General features: G+C 38.8%; 1 protein-coding gene across 2 annotated transcripts in view; it reads right to left on the bottom strand.

Annotated features, from left to right (window-relative positions):
• The window catches only part of aux (cyclin-G-associated kinase), a 703,221-nt gene that overhangs the window by 117,052 nt on the left and 564,736 nt on the right, over positions 1–21,433 (bottom strand). For both annotated transcript variants that reach the window (XM_090387776.1, XM_090387775.1), the window contains exon 17: positions 3,744–3,823. In XM_090387776.1, coding sequence (XP_090243902.1) covers positions 3,744–3,823 — 80 coding nt within the window. The remainder of the gene's footprint in view (positions 1–3,743; positions 3,824–21,433) is intronic.

Genomic DNA, 21,433 nt, shown 5'->3' with positions numbered 1-21,433 from the left:
ACCACAAAATTAAAAAGATACTGTACACCTTTTTATAATGAAATAAATATATAAATTAAAAAAATAATAATAAGTTTAAGTAACTTAAACCCAAATTACGTGGCACCCCTGGAATGTTGTTGCGGCACCTTAAGGTGCCGCAGCACCCCAGTTGAAAACCACTGCACTAGAGGTTCCATTACAAACAAAATACAAATCAGTACAAGAAATTCTTAGAGAATAAATCTTAAATCTATACTGGAATATAAATAAAAATACAAGAGGGCTATGATATGTGTGGGCAAGACTAGGGAAGAATTTTGGGAAGATTTTGAGAAAGATGAGAAGAACACGTATCAGAAAGGCAGAAATACGTTTTGGAGTTTAATTGAGAACCTCATGATGGGGGAATCTCAAACAAAAACAACAGAGATTGCTATGTTGTTATTTGGTTTTTAGGAGCATTAGCAACTAAGGCCATATTGCTCTGGGGATATGCGGTGGCCACTCCCTGACCTTTCTGCATCCTCCGTATTTGGTGGTCATGGGCTCGAAACCCGGTCTAATCAAGAAGCGTGTGCTACGCACTGCTGCTCCTGCCCACCTGGCAACAATAGAGATGAAATTAAAACAAAAGAAAAGGATATTGATTGAAAAAATATGATTTCTAACAAAATACTGAGCATATCAGTGAAGAAAAGGAAATGACAAGTAGTATGTATAAATTTTATGAAATTTAAATATACTAGTCATTTTCATTAGCTCAAAGATTTTTAACTTTCTGCCAAGGTTTAATACGAAAAATTTGATGTTGCTGATAATCAAGGTGGTAAAGTATGAGCAGATAAGTTTACGTACAGGTACAGGTATGTTTTTTATTGGCACAAAGGCCCTATTGCAATGTAGCCATATTGCATCTGCCAGATTATATTTTATTACAACTAAAAATAATCAGCAGGGGGTGTTCAGTGAAGTTCACAAGCAAGTACTGATATGTTCATTATTGGCAAAAAAAGGCCAGTAATAAACATTACCTGGCCATATGCAGCCTATACTGCATATGGGTAGGTAATCCCAGAATAATATGCCAATTTGCTATCACCACACTCAAGGTGGTAAAAAACAAATGAGTAATTGTAGAGTCTCGTATGAAGTTCTCCAAGTAGAGCAGAGAGGCTGCTAGAACAGCTCATGGTATTCTGTCAATGATGTACAGGAATTTTGCCAGCAGGCACAAGGAGATGATTAACCCATTGTATAAGGCAATGGTTAGGCCACATCTTGAGTACTGCACACAGGTCTGGAAGCCTCATTTTAGGAAATTTATTATTATTATTATTAGCCATATAGTACAAGGAAGCCTGAGGCTTATGCTGCACCAGCCAAAAAAAAAAAAAAATTTCCAAGTTACCCTGAGAGAGAGAAATAGAAAGGAATCACCAAAAAAGAGAAGAATGATGATATCCGGTGGCTCAGGACCCTGGGTGTGCCAAGCCCATACTCACCAGATGTAAGTCCCTGGGGTTCTCTTCTTAAATGGTGGAGAGACGAGCAACCAGATCAGTTAAGAATACAAAGGGGTACCCTTACCACAAAGGACTTGACTTTTGCAAATTCCAGCGTGAATGTCACTTGCAAGAACTGACTGAAATGTTAAGGTGTTAAATGGATTGAGTAAACCTAAGACAATGACAGGGGGTTTTGTTTAAATTACCAGGTGTTGGGTAAGTGGGTAGTTTAATAAATTTAAAAATATTAAACAAATGGAGGGAATGGACAGATAAGGTGGGTAGTGATATGTGCAATTTTTTTGCTGATACTGTGTAAGCTTGTCTTCCTGCCACTACTAACTGTAGTAGCTGTTCACGTGGGAAAAAAAAAAAAAAAAAAAAACTACCGCTCATGCTTGTCATGCACAACTAATTAATTCAGTGGTATGCCTTTCAAGGTAAACAATGTCCTTTACAACAATCAGAAATTTATCTGACTTTTAACACAGATTATTTATTAATAGACAAAACTAATAATATCTCTCAATGAATTAATCTTATATGCTTCTTAGATACTTTCCAATTACATATTGTTCTGATAGACATTGTGTGAAAAAAATATAATTTTAATATGTTTTGATACTTAATTTCATGTATGGACTTTCCTTCTACAGTATACAGATATTTCATTCAAGTGATGTAAAAAAGAATAGTATATTCAATCTAGGCCAGCAGCATTACTGTGTGCTTATTGCACACCTTGTTTAATCCTCTGACTGTTTTAGGGATTTGAAGTAAATGTAACCCTCGTATTACATGGTAGTTAGGTTCCTATAAAATGTCGTGTTGTGCAAAACTGTGTTATACATGACTAAGAAAATGTACAAAAGAAGGTTGTGTTCCAAAAGCTAATAAAAATACACCATTCTAGATTTCGTATATCTTCTGCTCTCTTTAAAAAATCAGTAATCTGGGTTTGTTTGCTTTTTCTTGATAAATCTTTGTGAATTTCATTGTATGGAACTAAGCCAACATCTAGTTGACATGGGTGCACAGTGCAATGTTGAGTCTGTTTGGTGTGACATAAACACTGGGAAAGGAAAAATGAGAGTAGGAGTATGTTATAGGCCTAATGATGCTAATGAGTACAATGAACAGTTGTGCAGGGAAATAGAATGGGCTTGTAAATCAAAATGTCTTGTAATGGGGGATTTTAACTTTCCAGATATTGACTGAAACTTGTAAGTTGGTCACTCGCACATTAGCAAGACTTTGGTGGATTTATTGGAGGACTGTTTTCTACAGCAACATGTTTGAAGGGCAACCAGAGGGAGTAATACCCTTGATTACTCGTAGTGATGACGTATGCATTAGGAATTTGCAGATAAAGGAACCACTAAGTGACAGTGATCACAGTGTACTGATGTGGGATTAACTTAAAGATGTAACTATGATTAAGGGTAAAGGGAAGGATTTTTGTTTTCGTAAAGGTGACTACAGAGGTCTCAGAAATTTTTTAAATTCTATAGACTGGGATCAAGTGATGATGTTACCAATGGTGAATTCTAAATGGGAACCTTTCAGGAACTTAATCTTGGAGGCTACTAGGCTTTTCATACCAAGTAAGAAATACTGTTAAAGGTTCAGGTTCAATTAATTCATCCGACATCCTAAATGGATGTCGGATGAATTAATTAGGCTCGTAGCAGAGAAGAAAAATGCATGGGATGCATAAAATGTATCAGGTGACACAGAAGCCTATGACAGATATAAGCTAGTCTGTAATCAAGTCACAAAGGAAGTTAGGCAGGCAAAGGCAGATTACAAGAAATCTTTGGCAAAGGACACAAAGAAAAACAGCAAAGGGTTCTTTACTTATGTAAACTCTAGAAGGAAGGGGATGAAAGAGATTGGTGCACTTAACATAGATAGTTCGACTATTGATGATCCTACTCAAGTAGCTGATAAATTGAATGAGTATTTTGTATCTACATTCACACATGGAGTTTTTCAAGGAGGGGAATGCCAGAAGTTTATCAAACTCTAACAGGGAACTAAAATACAGTTACTAAAATAAGTTAATAAAATAGTTAGTTAGCAACAGTTACTAAAATAAGTATATTAGTCACACAATACTACGAACAAAGAAAATTACTAGAAATTCAAACCATGTTAACCCATTAAAAAAGGTATAAATAGGCTTTCATAATAGAAGGGCCAACCAAACACTTGCAGAAATATTTATATGACAACAGATGAATAAAATTAACCTACCTCGTAAAGATCACATTTTGAGTACCATGGCTAATGAAGCCTGTATAAAACTGAAGCTGGAAAATCTTAATTGCTGTCACCTGCAAAATTTAATATGGTATAAAAAATAAATTCGTTCATATAAAAATGGAATTAAGAATTAAAAAGCTTATTGTTTTAATATTTTTAAACAAGTAATATTTCACTAAAATTGTATGTTAATAGTGTGCATTCTATGCATTCTGGTTGGCTAGAAGAAATGTGCAAGCAAATAATATATATCAGCTTAATAGACACTGTTGCTGCTTTCACTACTTAAAGTTAAGTTAAAGCAATAACATGCAATGTTATTTGTAATCTTTAAAATAAAAATTTGCACATTTCCTTTTTGATGTTAACAAAACCAAATGAAGCAGGCTATGTGAGTGATTTGAGCTTTTTTTTTGGCACATGAGAAACTCAGGCCATGCTGCACCAATTCCAATAATTAATTAAAATATTAAAAACAGCAGTAACCTACAAATTGGTTGCCAAGTCCATACATATAAAAAGCAAAACACAAGTAAATCGGGGTAAAAACAGAAGTATATACGATGGCTATTAAAAAAAAAATTGTGTACACAAATTTATAATTTTTAAATATTGAAACATTTTGGACAAAATCTGACTGAGTGTATAAGGCTCAGCCAGACAGTTAAAAGTGCTAAAAACATAAAGGTATTCAAATTTAAAAAAATCCAGACATATGCTTGATGGTCAAAATGATGTCACAGTGTTTGCACACAGGAGGATCATGAGCCCTTAGCAGAAAGAAATGTGTAAGATGACCATGTCCTATTTGAAGCCAAGCAAGAACAACTTCTTGCTGTGACTCCTGTACTGAATAGACTGGCATGTTTCAATTATAGGCTTTATCTGATATAATTTATTTGTTGGCTGTTCGTTACATGAATCTTAACAATGGGAGCATACCTTGTATGCTCCCATTGTTAAGATTGCATGCAGTCTGTATAGAGTACCAAAAGGTCATACTTATTCATGGAAATTACTGATTCCTGGCTGTGGTATCAGACAAATGATCAATTTCCCTAATCTCAATGCGGCTGGGGATCCAGAAGAAAGCAGATGTCAAATTCAAATTTACAGAGAAAGAGCATATAGCTTCTGCTGAACCCCAGGTAGGACTGGGTATGGTATTTCAACACTAATAAAGCCTGTAATGCACTGAGACTTAGAATGTATAATGTACCATTGGTACTGGCAAGTTCTGATGTAATCCAGGGGTAACTCTATAGCATGTGCAGTGTATATGCTGCAATCAGGGAGAATCTGGTCAGATATAGTAGTGTCTGGTTGTTGTTGTTGTTGTTGTTGTTGTTGTATTGGGGTTTTTTGGCACAAGGGCCTCTTGGGCCATATTGTGCCTGTTCAGGATTTGTTTGTCACTTTGATCACAGTCTATCATACAGATTCATGTGCTTCAAATAATTAAACAGTTCCTCGAAATTTGCTTCATTGCCAAGAATATGAAATAAGGTTAAGGGTTCCTTTAAGTTGGACAGGGAGCTAAAGCTTGATTTTCTGACTGTTGAAAGTTGGGGACATTCTATGAGGATGTGTTTTATTGTTAGCTGCGACTGACAAAAGAAACACTGAGGAGGATTCTCTCCCATAAGCAAAAACAGGTGAGTTGGGCGCAAATGGCCGATGCGGAGCCTTGCTAGAATCACTTCTTGTCGCCTGCTTCTCCTGGAACTAGATGTCCACAGTTGTGGCTCTTTTTTTATCTGCAGTAGTTTATTATTGGTTTGAGTTTTCCAAAGGAGAGACCATTGTTTCCTGCATGTTGTTTTAATGACAGATTTGTGATCGGTGTAGGGAACTTTTTTTTGTCTGGAAGATCCAGAGTCGGGATGCTTTGCAGCAGCATCCGCATATTCATTGCCTGAGATGCCAACATGACCAGGGATCCAGCAGAAGGTAACCTTCTGATTGACTGTTTGATAGTGAAATAACTTAGATCGGATCTCTTTAAGAATGGGGTGAGAGGGACAAAAAGTAGATTGAATGGCAGTGATTGCGCTTAAGGAGTCTGAATATATCAAGGATTCCTTGATATGGTACTTGTTTATATTACCTAGAGCCAGTTTTATTGCGAATAATTCTGCAGTATAAATACTGAATTCAGTGGGAAGAGAAACAGCTACTGAGAAGTTGGAAGAGACTGCTGCAGCACCTACGGCTGTATCTGTTTTGGAGCCATCAGTATAGATATGTACTTTTGCTGAGTTTTCCAAGGAATGCGATTTATGGAGCTGTTGAAAATTTGTATTAGCCAGGGATGTCTTCCCCCATCTTAAAAAGAAATTATCACAGAGAGGTACAAATTCAGTCCAGGGAGGTTCGGGAGTACCAAGGCCTTGGAAGACATTTTGAAAATTAATGTTCCAACTGATCATGAGCTCTTGCAGTCGAAGCCCTGCTGGGCGATTCTCATTAGGTTTATTTTGATATAGCATGGTGTATTTAGGGTCGAACAAGTGCTGCCAGCTAGGATGTGATGGAATACTCTTAATCTTTAGTGCATAGTTACATAATAAGGATTTTCTCCTTAGGTGCAGTGGAGGTTCATTTGCCTCAATATACAGGCTGTGGATCGGAGATGTTCTAAAGGCTCCCACAGCTATCCTAAGGGCACTATGCTGTATGGTGTTCAGACGTAATAGGGAACTGTTCCTAGCGGAGTCATAGACAGGTGATCCATAATCTAAGCGTGATCTTATTAAAGCTCTATAGAGATGAAGAAGAGAGCACCCCAGGACATGGCGGAAACGGCTCTTAGGATGTTCAGTTTTTTAAGACACGTGGTTCGAAGGTAAGATATATGGGAAGCAAAATTAAGTTTATTGTCTAAATGTAGCCCCAACAGACGAAAATTGTTAGTGACAGGTATCAGGCTGTTTTTTAAGAATTTTTCTGGATCCGGGTGGAGTTTTCGTTTTTTACAAAAGTGAATCGCAGTGGATTTTTTTTCGGCTAAAGAATAACCATTCTGCAGTGCCCATGATTCTATTTTAGCTATGGAAATTTGAAGTTGTCTTTCAATGATGTTCATAGTTTGGGATTGACAGAAGATAATGAGATCATCGGCAAACACGTACAATTCTACTGTATTTGGTACTTCCCGTGTCATGTTTGTAATTCTTACTGCAAATAATGTTGGACTTAAAATAGAACCCTGCGGTACACCCTCCTCTTGTTCAAATGATTTGGATAAATTGTTCATATACCTTACCTGAAGCGTTCTGTTGCATAGAAAATTTTGTATGAATTGAGGTAACTGACCTCTCAAGCCGAAAGAATGGAGATCTTTTAGTACACCATATCGCCAGGTCATATCGAAGGCTTTCTCAATATCGAGATTAATCATGACTAGATGTTCTCTCCTTATGAAGGCATTTCGGATGTTTGCCTCTGCTTTTATCATCACATCTAGCGTGGACCGGTTCTTTCGAAAACCATACTGGCTGCTGTTTAGTAAGTTGTTTGCTTCCAGGAACCACGTTAGCCACCTGTGAACCATTTTTTCAAGGACTTTTCCTAGACAACTAGTCAGTGAAATTGGCCTGTAGTTATGCGGAAAGGTACGATCCTTTCCTGGCTTCGGGAAGGGTAGAACAATTGAGTGACGCCAAGAGAGTGGGTAGGTATTTTCTAAGAAAATACGGTTGTAATATTTTAACAATGTTCTTTTTGCTCTGTTGTCAAGTTGCTTTAACATTATATAATAGACCCCATCTGGCCCAGCGGCACTATTGGGTGTTTTATTGAGTGCCCCTAGTAATTCTGCTAATGTGAATGGATGGTTGTATGGATGTGAAACTGCCGTAGAAAAATTAATCTTACGCTTTTCTGCAGATTCTTTAATTCTTTGAAAGGTTGGGTTAAAGGTGGATATTGCTGATATGCTGGCAAATGTTTCCGCTAAGGCATTTGCTATTTCTGATGGTGATGACAACTCCTTTCCTTCCCAATTTAGTATTGTAGTTGGGGACTGGACATATTTGCCATTGAGCGATTGAATTTTCCTCCAAATGATTCTACTATCTGTGTCCTTATTTATACTTGAGGAGAAGCTGATCCAGGCTTCTTTCTTTGCATTTCTTCTTACTTTGCGGAACTTGGCTCTCAGTCTTTTGAAGTTAATTAGGTTACTAGTTGTGGGGAATTTACGAAATAAATTCCAAGATCTGTTTTTTTCCCGTTTCGCATGCGTACAATCTTGGTTCCACCAGTAGTTACTGTGCTTCTGTTCCCTTCTATTTCCTTTCTGTTTCCTACTCAAATATTACTAGCTGCAATGGTGGCAGCTAGTAATATTTGAGTAGTAATGTGTTCCGTGACATTTTCTATGGTCTGAGATTGTATTATTTTATCATCTAACTGAACATGAGGCATATTCACTCCAGTGTGCCCTACGGAATTTCCAAATGGAGCGACGTGGGGAAGGGGAGTTTGTTCGTGTTTGGAGTTTGCAGAGAATTGGTAGGTGATCACTTTTCAGTGGATTGTCAAGAACAGACCACTCCATAATAGTATATAAGGAGGGAGAACAGATTGAGAGATCTATTGTACTCATGGATCCAGTCGAAAAATGAATGTAGGTTGGCTCGCCAGTATTTAAAATGGTGAGTTGATAAGTATCAAGAAAGGATTCTATTAGCTTACCTCTCTTGTCAATTGTTGGAGATCTCCAAAGCGAATGATGTGCATTGAAGTCTCTGAGCAAGCAGAACGGAGATGGTAGCTGGTCTATTAGATTTTCTAGGTCGTCTGAAGTGAATAAGAAATTAGGAGGGATATATATTGACGCTATTGTAAGAGTGATGCCAATTACAATACGCACTGCCACTGCTTCAAAAGGGGTCTGAAGAGCAATATGTTTCGATGGAACGTTGTTTCTAACAAGAATTGCCACTCCTCCATGGGCTGGCGAGTCTATTCTCCCATCTCGTCTGAAGATGGTGTAATTTTTAATGGTGGGACACACTCGTGCATTTAAGTAGGTTTCCTGTAGGGATATGCCTGCTAGATCGTACCGGTTGATGAGGTCATATAAATCGTCTTTTGTATTGCGAAAGCCTCTACAATTCCATTGGAGGAATCTTTCCATTAAGTGGTTTTGTTGTTTATTTTTGTTTCTGGCTGCTTTTTAGTTGAAAGTTGCTTGCCTCGATCCAATTTCGGTTTCTCTTTCTTTGGAAAGTAGGGACGTGTGACGTCCATCTCATCAGTCGCATGTAGTTCTAATATGCCATCATCTGTTTCACTGCGTTGGTCAACATCCATGCCCGTTGAAACTGTTGGGTTCAGTACTTTAGTTTCTGCCACTTTTTGTTTTGTTGATTGAGGCACGTCGGTTGGAATGGTAATTGGTGTGTTACTGGCTTGTTCAATTTTTTGTTGAGAAGGACACTGTTTGGAAGCAGAGAGCAAAGAACGTGCCCAATCAGCGATGGATAGATTTGGAGGAACTGTAACATCTGTTTGAATACCTACTGACTGAAATTGTTTAGCAGCAGTGGCATATGTAAGCTTTGGTTCTGTTTTGAGTATTTCTCTTCTTGCCTCTGAGTATGTGACTTTATTCTCGACTTTATATTTTTGGATTTTTTTCCCTTGTTTCCATAATTCGCATATTTTCGAAAAAGCCGGGTGATTACCTTTACAGTTTGGGCATTGAGAAGTAGCAGTGCATTCAGATTGATTATGATCCTTTGATCCACAATTTGGACATGTTGCCTCACCTCTACATGCAGTTTGGGAGTGTCCGTATTTTTGGCACTTATAGCACCTGATTGGATTCGGGATATAAGGACGTACACGGCAATGAAGATAGCCAGCTTTAACAGATGTTGGTAGGACAGGAGAACTAAAAGTGAGGATTATACTCCTTGTGGGAACAAGGATACCATCTTTCCGAGTCAGAATTCTCCTTGCTTGGATTACTTTTTGTTCTCGAAGTTCTTGGACTATTTCCTCTTCTGATACATTTAATAGGTCCCATTCTGCAATTACCCCCTTCGAGGAGTTTAGGGTGGCATGGGGAGTGACCTTTATTGATTGTCCACCAAAGGTAGTCAGCTTTAATAATTTTGCAGAATGTTGAGATTTACTAGTCTCTACAAGAATATCCCCGGACTGAAGTCGCCTTACCGTTTTCGGTAAACCTGCAACAGACTCAATACATTTTTGTATAAGGAATGGCGATAACTTACTCAGAGGCTGCTCTGAGAGAGAGTGTAGTATGAGGAATGATGGAATCTCCTCTTGAGGGGTTGTTCTCAGCTTCTTGGGTTGAGAGAAGTCATTATCATTGTCATTTATGTTGTCTCGTCTTGAGCTCAATGGCTCTAAAGGTGGATACATATTTTTATCCATCTTTGCTCCTTTCAGCCCTGGGAGAGTGGATTTCTTCTCCCAGGTTACCGGCCCCGCCACGGGGAGGCAGGAGCAGTGCCGCTAGAGTGACCAAGCGGTATAAAAGTTAGTACGTTAATTTAAGGAAAAAAGAAGAAAGGTGTTTTTCCTTTCTTAAACTTGCTTACGATTTGTAAGACTAAGTTGCGTAATAATAGAAAAGTAAGAAAACTTTTATAACTGAAAGAAAACTATATCTTTGAGAAAACGCTTTAGAAATCAATCAGGAAATTGCTTGATCACTATAACGCTTGGCACCCGGGGCCAGTAGTGTCTGGAAGGACAGCAGCAGATCCCACACATGGTTCCAACTTCGAGTCATCTGTGTAAAATGGCAAGTAGTCAGAATGTTCAGCTTGGTATGCTGAATAGAGCTGCAGGTAGACAGAAGTATCCAACTTTACTCAGTTCTTAATGAAAAAGTTACATGTTGAAACATGAGAATGAAAAAGTGAAAGGGTTTGCTTTGGTATTTGGGCAACCTTGACTACCATGATATGCAAATCTTGGAGTAACACTTGGGAATGAATACTGAAAGGATAAACTGCAGTCTGACAAGTGTTGTACAAATTTTCCCATTGTGGCTCAAAATCAGATGTCCACATAGGATGGTCTGGCAAGGTTTTCAGTTTTAAGGCATACTTTGGAGACAACTACTTATGTCAAAGCAATAATGGTTGTTCATTCTCTTTCACGTAGAGGCTCTGCATAGAACATGTTTGAAATGCTACAGCAGCAATATATATAGTCTGATGATGGATAGGGTCCAGCCATCAAAGTACACTGTTTCTGGCTGATGAGTATAACTGGAACCCATAATTTACATTAGATCGCAAAAGTGCACGGTTGTTGTTGTTGTTGTTGTTGTTTGGTTTTTAGGAGCATTAGCAACTAAGGCCATATTGCTCCAGGATATGCGGTGGTCATTCCCTGACCTTTCCACATCCTCCGTATTTGGTGGTGACAGGCTCGAACCCCGGTCTAATCAAGAAGCGTGTGCTACGCACTGTTGCTCCTTCCCACCTGGCTACGGAGGCGCCAAAAGTACACGGTAAATGCGAAATGTTGTAAGGTGCAACATTTCGCATCCCAACAGAGAAAGCACAGATAATGTTCAAGCCATTCATGCACTTTGTATGGAGTTGATGGCTGTGTTTGAGAAAGGTATGAGAAAGGTATTGAGAAAGAGATGGCTGTGTTTGAGAAACCTGGCAGGCACATGACGTGGTTTTTTTTTGGGGGGTGGGGATACAAGGACTAATAGATTAACAGTAGCCACTGGCAGAGGTGAAAGTGATTCTTGCACTGCTTCTATTGGAATGAGCAGCAGCTTGGAAAATAAGATGCAGGATATTTCAGAGTCTGCTGGGAGTCACTGGGGTACAAGAAAACACATGGGTTGTGTTAGGGTAGCTAAGAAAAAGAACAGGTGCATGTATACTTGCGTGTACGCCAATGATAGGAGTTTGGTAAATAAATTTGATGAATTTGAGGTATTGCTCAAAGCATCAAAGGCGGATATTGTTAGGATATCAGAGACGTGGTGTCACACAGATATAAGTAATGCAGAACTGGAATTTGGGGAGTACAACGTCTACAGAAAGGATAGACAGGATAGGAAGGGAGGAGGGGTTATGCTATTAGTTAAGAAACACATAAAATCCACGGAAGTGAAGCCAGTCGACATCGCTGGACAGTGCAGTGTTGAGTCAGTTTGGTGTGACATAAGCATTGGGAGATCAAAATTGAGAGTAGAGGTGGAGTGTGCTATAGGCCTAATGACACTGATGAGTATAATAAGAAACTGTACAGGGAAATAGAGTGGGCCAGTTGTTGTTGTTGTTGTGCTTGGATTTTTTTGGTGCAAAGGCTACTTAGGCCATATTGCACCTATCATAGTAGTTAGTACTAATTTTATTGGCTTCTATGGAAGCAGTTAGAAACGGTTATATAAACCTATTCGTTTCAGAAAGAAAAAAAAATTCTGTAAGGTTTGAATTTTCGCCTATGATATGGCTAAGTGACAATTCCTGTAAGTTTGAGAGAGAAGTGAATGAAATTAGACGGGAGTTGTTATACAAGATGCATTCCAGGAGTATGTGTTTTATTGTGAGTGGCTTGTGGCAATGTGAACACTGTGGATGGTCATTACCTGATAACAGGAATAGATGGGTCAAATGGGTGTGGCCTATTCGGGCTCTGGCCAGGACAACCTCTTCTTGTCTGTTTGTGAGAAAATTGGAGGCCCATAATTGCGGTATAGGTTTAATTTCAAGGAGTTTGTTATGAATGTGCGTTTGCCACTGTAGTTTCCATCGTTCCTTACATATATTTCGTATATGTACTTTGTAATCCCTGCACGGGACCAGAAAATTCATTGGGGATGTGCTGGATGGATGCTTGGCAGCATCATCTGCAATTTCATTTCCCGGTATTCCAGTATGGCCTGGGATCCAGCAGAAGACAACATTTTGCCGATGATCTCAGAGACGAATCAATTCTGATCTGATTAGCTGTAGTAGCGGATGAGTAGATGGGGAAATCTTTTGCATTGCTAATAGGGCACTTTGAGAGTCTGTGTAGATTATACTCTTTTTGATTGAGAGATGGGAAATGTTTTCCAGAGCAAGCTTTATGGCATATAATTCAGTGGTGTGACTGCTGCATTCTGTCGGAAGTGATAGTGTCATGGAATACCACTGCTGCACCTGATCCATTCTCAGACTTTGAGCCGTCAGTATATATTTTCGCAAAGTCGGGATAACTTTGTAAATGTGCAGTGTGGAGCTGCTGGATGTTAATACCCGTTAAAGAGTGTTTCCCCCATTGGTGGAAATAATAGTCACAACACGGCATGATGACAGACCATGGAGGAACGTGATCTGTAGGTTCTTGGTGGACTTTATTGAGTTGTATATTCCAGTTTTCTGCTAGTTCCATTAACCTAATACTTGCAGGCCTAGTTGCTTGTGGTTTGTTTCTATAAAAGATCGTGAGTGGCGGATCATTAAATATTGACCAATTAGGATGGGTCGACTGAGTTTGGATCTTGGTTGCGTAGTTCAATAATAAAATCTTTCTTCTGATGTTTAGAGGAGCTTCGTAGGCTTCTACATAGAGACTTTGCACTGGAGATTTTCTGAACGCACCTAGAGCTATTCTTAGAGCTGAATGTTGAATAGGGTTAAGACGGAGTGGGCCAGTAAATCAGAGAGTCTTATAATGGGGGATTTTAATTACCCAGATATTGACTGGAATTTGTGGGTTGGTCACTCACACACTAGCAAGGCTTTTGTGGATTTACTGGATGATTATTTTCTAAATCAGCATATTCGGGAGGCAACTAGAGGGAGCAATACTCTTGATTTGATTATCAGTAGTGATTCTTCATGCATTAAGAATCTGCAGATACAGAATACTAGGTGGCAGTGATCACAGTGTGCTGAAGCGGGATTTACTCAAGGAGGTAACTACCATCAGGGGTAAAGGGAAGGATTATTGCTTTCGTAAAGGCGACTACGATGGTCTGAGATAGTATTTAAATTCTATACAGTGGGACCAACTGATGATGTTACCAACAGCAAACTCAAAATGGGAAGAATTCAAAGAACTTATCTTGGAATGCTACTAGGCTTTACATACCAACTAAGAAATATTGTTCAAGGTTCAGGCCTAAATGGATGTCAGATGAACTAATGAGACATATGGCAGAAAAGAAAAATGCATGGGATACATATAAATTAACATGTGACACAGAAGCCTATGATAGATATAAGTTGATCTGTAACCAAGTTAAAAAGGAGGTTAGGCAGGCGAAGGCAGATTGCGAGAAATCTCTGGCAAGGGATGCAAAGAAAAACAGCAAGGAGTTCTTTACTTATGTAAACTCTAGAAGGAAGGGGATGAATCAGATTGGTCCACTTCATATCGATGGTTCAACTGTTGATGATCCTGCTCAGGTAGGTAACAAACTAAATGAATATTCTGCATCGACATTCACACATGAGGAATTATTCAGGAAGGGGAATGCCATAGATGAAGTAAACACTGGCAGTGAGCTAGATGATCTTGAATTAAGTGAGGGTAAAGTGGAGGAGAAATTGTTGAAGATAAATACAAGAAAGGTACCTGGGGTGGATGGGATCTATCCAGTTATATTAAAGGAGGCAGCAAAGGAAGTAAACAATCCGTTAGCAATAATTATGAGAGCTTCCTTGGACTCAGGGGAGGTACCCACAGACTGGAGATGTGCAAATATACCCCCAATTCACAAAGGAGGATCAAAGGCTGACACAAGTAATTATAGACCTGTGAGTTTAACTTCTGTTCCAGGAAAATTAATGGAAGCACTGGTTAAAGAAGCACCGCAGGATCATCTTGACAAGAATTCAGTTATAGCTCAGACACAGCATGGTTTTGTTAAAGGAAGGTCTTGCCTGACCAATTTGATTGGACACTATGATGTAGTCACAAAAGAATTGGAAGCAGGGAATAACTTTGATATTATATATTTGGATCTTAGAAAGGCTTTTGATACTGTTGCACACGGAAGACTGCTGCACAAATTGGAGCAGTGTGGCATTGGTGGCAAATTGTTGCTATGGATAAAGGGATGGTTGAGTGGCAGAAGACAGAGAGTGGCAATTAATGGACACTGCTCATCGTGGACTAATATTATTAGTGGAGTCCCTCAGGGTTCAGTGTTGGGTCCATTGTTGTTTTCTGTATTTATAAATAATATTGATGATGGTATATCAAGCTTAATGTCCAAGTTTGCAGACAATACAAAGGTTGTTAAGGACACTACTGACGCTATGCTGCTGCAACAGGATCTGGAAAGGTTGAACAGATGGGCTGAGAGGTGGCAAATGAAGTTTAACATTGACAAATGTAAAGTACTACATATGGGAAGCAGCAACCCCAGAGCAATGTATCAACTCTGTGGTACTACACTGACAATGGTAGAGAATGAAAAGGACTTGGGGGTAATTGTGCAGGCAGATATGAAGTTTTCTGACAGTGCAGACGGGCTGCAAGAGTAGCTCATGGTGTCTTATCAATGATATACAGGAATTTTTCTAGCAGGGATAGGGAGGTGATTATTCCCTTGTATAAGGCAATGGTCAGGCCGCACCTTGAGTACTGTATACAGGTCTGGAGGCCTCATTTCAAGAAGGATGTAGAGCTGCTGGAATGAGTACAGAGAAGGGCAACAAGGTTAGTGAACGGAACGAAGGGTTTCTCTTACGAAGAAAGGCTTAAGTTTTGCAAATTACAGTGTCTGGAGACTAGGCACCGGCGAGGTGATCTGATAGAGGTGTACAAAGTCTTGAATGGTTTGAGCATGCTCAATGCCGATGGGATACTGCCTCTTGCTCAGAATAATCACCTGAGAGGGCATAAATTCAAATTGAGGAAGGACGGATGTAGGATAGATGTGCGGAAATTTGCCTTTAGCCAGCAGGTAGTTGGTTGGTGGAACAGACTTCCATCCCTTGTTGTGGAAGTTGATAGCCTAAATAAATTTAGGGTTCAGCTGGATAGGTATTCCGAACCAATGGAGGGGTGAAGTGGAAGGGTTTTTTTTCTTTTTTTTTTTGGGTGATGCTGCATAAGCTTGCTTTCTTGCATCATATGTCTCTACTAATGCTAATGCTAAAGGTTAACTTTTTATCAAATATGAATCCCAAGAATATTGTGTCTAGCACTACTGGAACAGCATTTTGTCCAAGTCTAAATTCAGGTTCAGGATGAAGATTGTGCTCATGAAAAAAATGTACATAAAGGGTGTTTTGTGCTGACAACCTGAATTTGTTAGTCAGTGCCCAGGAATTAAGGTAAACAATGGCTTACTGCAGTTTTCTTTCAATAACAATCACGTTGTATGACAGTAAATATTCTAAAATCGTCAACATAGACAGTGATATTTACACTTGTTCTGTGATGAAATTTGCTTTGGTGGCAAAAAGTCTAACACTTAAAACTGAGTCATGTGACACTCCCTTCTCTTGGCAAAAGGGACAGGAGAGTGAATGATTGGCTAAAACGTTTTTAATAAAGATTAGGAGGTTGCCTCTAATATTGAGACTATATATGTCTTTTAAAATGCCAAATCTCCAAGTTGTATCATACATTTATTCCATATCAATGAGCACAGATGCCAGATATTCTCGTTTTCGGAAAGCAACCCGGATGAATGTTTCCAGCCTAACTAAACAGTCCAGAGTGAACCTGTTTTTTTGTAAGAAGCACTGCATGTTGTGGAGGAGGTCATTTGATTCTAAATACTATATGAGATAAGTACTGAATATTCTCTCCCAGATTCTGCACACACACACCCAGCAAGTCAGAATGATAAGTTGATAGTCAGTAGGAATTTTAGGATCCTTTCCTGGCTTAGAAAATGCAAGAATGGTAGCCTTGTGCCATGCTTCTGGGAACAGCTGTTTAATAAAGGTTCTGTTATACAGAAAAAGCAGGCATTCCATAGATATTTGAGAAAGGTACTTAATCATCTCATAATTAATGCCATCTGGTCCAACGGAACTTGCTTTAGAAAGAGTTACAGCTCTTTTTAGTTCCTGTAGAGTGCACAATTCATTATAGGGGAAAGAGCTCGTGGATGTGAAATTAAGTGCCTTTTTTTTTTCAGTTTTATAATTCAGGTCAGGAACTATGGGGAATAAGATGACATTGCAGAAATGTATAATATGTGTCCAAATTCATTAACTATTGCAATAGTGCATTCATTATACTCTAAGATCAATGAAGGGTGAGAAATATATTTTCCCTCCATTTTCCGTATTTTATCCTAGACCACCTCAGTGTTGGTTAGCTAGATAATAGATGATGTGAAACAGATTGATTGATTACTCTGATGGAAAAAGGAGAGTGCTTTGGGTCATGCACGTTTAAAAGCTATAGACTGGCCATGGTAGGATACTGGTGGAATATTTTCAAGCCTTGTTTTGATCCTTTTTTGCTGCTTTGAATCTGCATTCCACCATGGTTTGGGAAAAAAGGTGGACACCAGACATATGTTTATGGAATAGTAATTTCAGCTACATGAACAATCTTTTTTGTGATGTAAGTCACTGCATCACTGATGGGCTACTAACTGCTTATAGTGATGTCAAACTCTACAGATGTTGAAAGCTGTTCCAGTCAGCCTGATAAATCCTTCAACACAACAGCAGGAAGACAATCTCCCACTAATTAGGATGGTTATCACAGAGAAGTGATTACTTCCACAAGGGTTTTCCTCCACCTTCCAAATAAATGAAGGGCAAAGAGAAAAGAAGCAGATATAAAGATCAATGCCAGAAAGTGTACAGGTAGGCATTTGGAAGGTGTTAGTTCCCAATTTAGAAGGGAGAGGCTATTTTCAGTGAGCATACACTGTATGACATGTCCCCTTCAATTAATGCTCAGTCATGTCATCGTGTCCATTGAAATTCCCAAGAAGTTGGACAGGAGAAGGCAGATGCACAATGAGATCATCAAAGAATGTGTCTGGCAGATATCATTCCCAGACATTTCATGGGTCGCAAATAAATCAAACAGATTGTTAATATATACCATACTATAAGGCAAATTACTACTGTTTCTGTGTTGGAGGAAAGCAATACAGATTGAAATGTCCTGGTTGCCCACAAGGATAGCAACTCCTACATGGGTAGGTACATTTCCAGTTCTCTCCATAGCATTAGTAGAGGCATATGATTCAAGAAAGGAAGTTTATACAGCATTAGCAAAAAAAAAAAAAAACCCTTCTGATTTCACCCATTCATTCACTCCAATTGTTTGTCCAGTTCTTCCTTGAATTAATTTAATTTATCAACTTCTACAACAACAGATGGAAAGATGGAAGTTTGTTCCAGCAATCAATCACCTGCTGGCTAACGGAAAATTTCCGTACATCATTCTACAACTATCTTTCCTCAATTTGATTTTATGCCCCCTCAGGTGAGTAATCTGAGAAGAGGAATAATCACATCAGCATTGAACTTGCTTGCTCAAACTATTCAAGGTCTTATACACCTCAATCAGATTGCCTCACATGTGCTTAGTCTCCAGATTCTGCAATTTTCAGAACGTAAGCCTTCCTTGGTAAGAGCAACCTTTTGTTCTCCCTCACCAATCTTGTTGCCCTTCCTTGTACTCATTCTGGCAGCTCTATGCCCTTCCTAAAATGAGGTCTCCGGACCTGTGTGCAGCACCCAAGGTGTCATACCATTTCTTTATTCCAGCAGTTCAACCTTTTTCGACTCGCAAACCCCTTTCAACATAATATTTTTATCCTGAACCACTAAGCCTATATTCTCTGAAATCTGATAGTTCTGAATTTTTATTATAAAATATTTCCAGTACTATGTTTTTATAAGCAATATTCATAAAAATATAAAATTATTATTAAGTACCTATCGAATGGTCTTTGAGAATGGGAAAAAAAAAAAAAAAACGTAGTATGGAAAAGATATTTATTTAACACGACATACTGTAAGATACTAAACTAATTATAAGGAATTGTGGGAGATGTGGTTTCTTTCGTTGGCAATTCTTTAGCATTTTGTAGTTTTAAAAAATATACCTATGTAAATCTAAGCAGACACCATTACAGAACTTTTAGCGTGAACCCCCTGGAACACTTTTGCGAATCCCAGGGGTTCACCAACCACTGGTTGGGAACTGCTGCCTTATACACAGGGATAATCACCTTATGTATGATAGCTGTATTATAAAAGGAAGGGTTTTCCTTTGCCTTTAAATATGCCTTCTCCCCTGCAAGCAAAAAGCAAACCGACTCATGCTCTTGCAGGAGGGCCTTGATGTCATCAGTATTTTGCTGGAATCCACAATAATTCCACTTCTGTAGGAATTTAGCCATTTATTGGGCTTGGTGAATTCATCGATTGGCTTCTGAAATGCTGATGGCTTGTTTCTCGTAGCCTTGTATTAATCTTTTTTGGAGAAATATGGATGCTGTCTTGTGTCCATTTCTTCCTCTGCATAAAGTTCAAATCTGACGTCTACTCTCACTTCCTTTTTCTCTACATCCATTTGTTCTTGTAGTTGAGATGGAGCAGTTTTGACTGCTATTCTATGCCATTCTCTTTTGGAGTAGCTAGTGCAGCAGGAGGCATTGATATAGGTGTGGCAACTGATTGGCTCTTATGGGTTGGTTTTGATGAATGGCAGACAAGAGGAATGACTGACTGTGATAGTGGTATGGTTGTCTCAGTTTGCGTCGCACTTCACAGAAACCCTCTGGGAGTATGAGTTCAAGGGGTGGTTGAGGGGGAGAAGACAGAGAGTGGTAATCAATGGACACTGCTCATCGTGGACTAAAGTTATTAGTGGAGTCCCTCAGGGCTCAGTGTTGGGTCCATTATTGTTTTCTGTATTTATAAATGATATTGATGATGGTATATCAAGCTTAATGTCCAAGTTTGCAGACGATACAAAGGTTGGCAGGGTTGTCAAGGGCACTACTGACACTATGCTACTGCAACAGGATCTGGAAAGGTTGAGCAGATGGGCTGAGAGGTGGCAAATGAAGTTTAACATTGACAAATGTAAAGTACTACACATGGGAAACAGCAATCCCAGAGCAACGTATCAACTCTGTGGTACTACACTGACAGTGGTGGAGAATGAAAGGGACTTGGGGGTAGTTGTGCAGGCAGATATGAAGTTCTCTGAGCAGTGCAGATGGGCTGCAAGAGTAGCTCATGGAGTATTGTCAATGATATACAGGAATTTTTCCAGCAGGGATAAGGAAGTGATTATTCCCTTGTATAAGGCAATGGTCAGGCTACACCTAGAGTACTGTATACAGGTCTGGAGGCCTCATTTCAAGAAGGATGTAGAGCTGCTGGAACGAGTACAGAGAAGGGCAACAAGATTAGTGAATGGAACAAAGGGGTGCTCTTACGAAGAAAGGCTTAAGTTTTGCAAATTACAGTGTCTGGAGACTAGGCACCTTGAATGGTTTGAGCATGCTCAATGCTGATGGGATTCTTCCTCTAGCTCAGAAAAATCACTTGAGAGGGCATAAATTCAAATTGAGGAAAGACAGATGTAGGATAGACGTGCGGAAATTTGCCTTTAGCCAGCGGGTGGTTGGTTGGTGGAACAGACTTCCATCCCTTGTAGTGGAGGTTGATAACCTAAATAAGTTTAAGGCTCAGCTGGACAGGTATTTTGAACGAACAGAGGGGTGAAGTGGATTTTTTTTTTTTTTTTTTGGCTGGTGCTGCATAAGCTTGCTTTCTTGCATCAAATGCTTCTACTAATGCTAATGAAGATATGCTTTTATTGGTTAGATACATTTTCTGGCCTCTTAATAAGAGCTGTTTGGCTATCTGTTTAGTTTTTGGTTTTCTTTTTCTTTCTTCCTTCCACCACTGGCAGGCTCGAGAGTATGCAAGGTACTGTACTTTGCAATTTGTACAATTTGTCTTAGAAGCTAAAAATTCCTTGATCTCATAGTCTTACACTGAGAACAGGCAGGGGAGCCAAAACATGCTGTTTTCGAGTGGCCGTACTTTTGGCATTTAAAACAACTCACACTTAAAATTTCATATGTAAATCCTTACTAGGCAGTTTAAGTATCCTGCTCAGTTGTAACTCGGAGACCGTGGGTTGATTAATTGAGATGTTTCGTAGGAACGGGATTTCCATCTCATAATATAGTTGGGAAGGGTATTAAATGATTTCTATGTATACAGAAAATTATATACTATAAATAATAACATACATAATATGTGACACTATAATAACATGTCAAATTATGGACAAAATAGGCTTTATTAAACTCATGTTGAATACAAGCTCAATTTCTATACTAAATTTTTAGCAGGTGATGTTTCAGGATTCGTACTGAACCCCATCATCAAATCATAAATGTTATGACTCTATGGTTATGGCTCTCTTAATTCCTCACATCACAACTCAATTTACTAAGCTGAATTATTGAACTGTGATGTAGGAATCAGGAATGCCATATCCACAGAGCCATAGCATTTATGGTCTGATGATGATGGGGTTTGGTAAGAATCTTGAAAAGTCACCTGCTAAAAATTTAGTGTTGAGCTTATATTCCAAATGAATTTAATAAATCCAATTTTGTTAACAATTTCACTAGTTATAACAGTGTCATTTATTATTATTATAAATATTATTATATATAGTATATAATTTCTGTAGAGATTCCCATATAAATATTTGTT

This window comes from Mastigoproctus giganteus, chromosome 13 (assembly GCF_048544385.1).
Source record: "Mastigoproctus giganteus isolate SK-2022 chromosome 13, ASM4854438v1, whole genome shotgun sequence".
In the NCBI taxonomy this organism is placed as follows: Eukaryota; Metazoa; Arthropoda; class Arachnida; order Uropygi; family Thelyphonidae; genus Mastigoproctus; species Mastigoproctus giganteus.
This window is presented reverse-complemented; position numbering and strand designations above follow the sequence as displayed.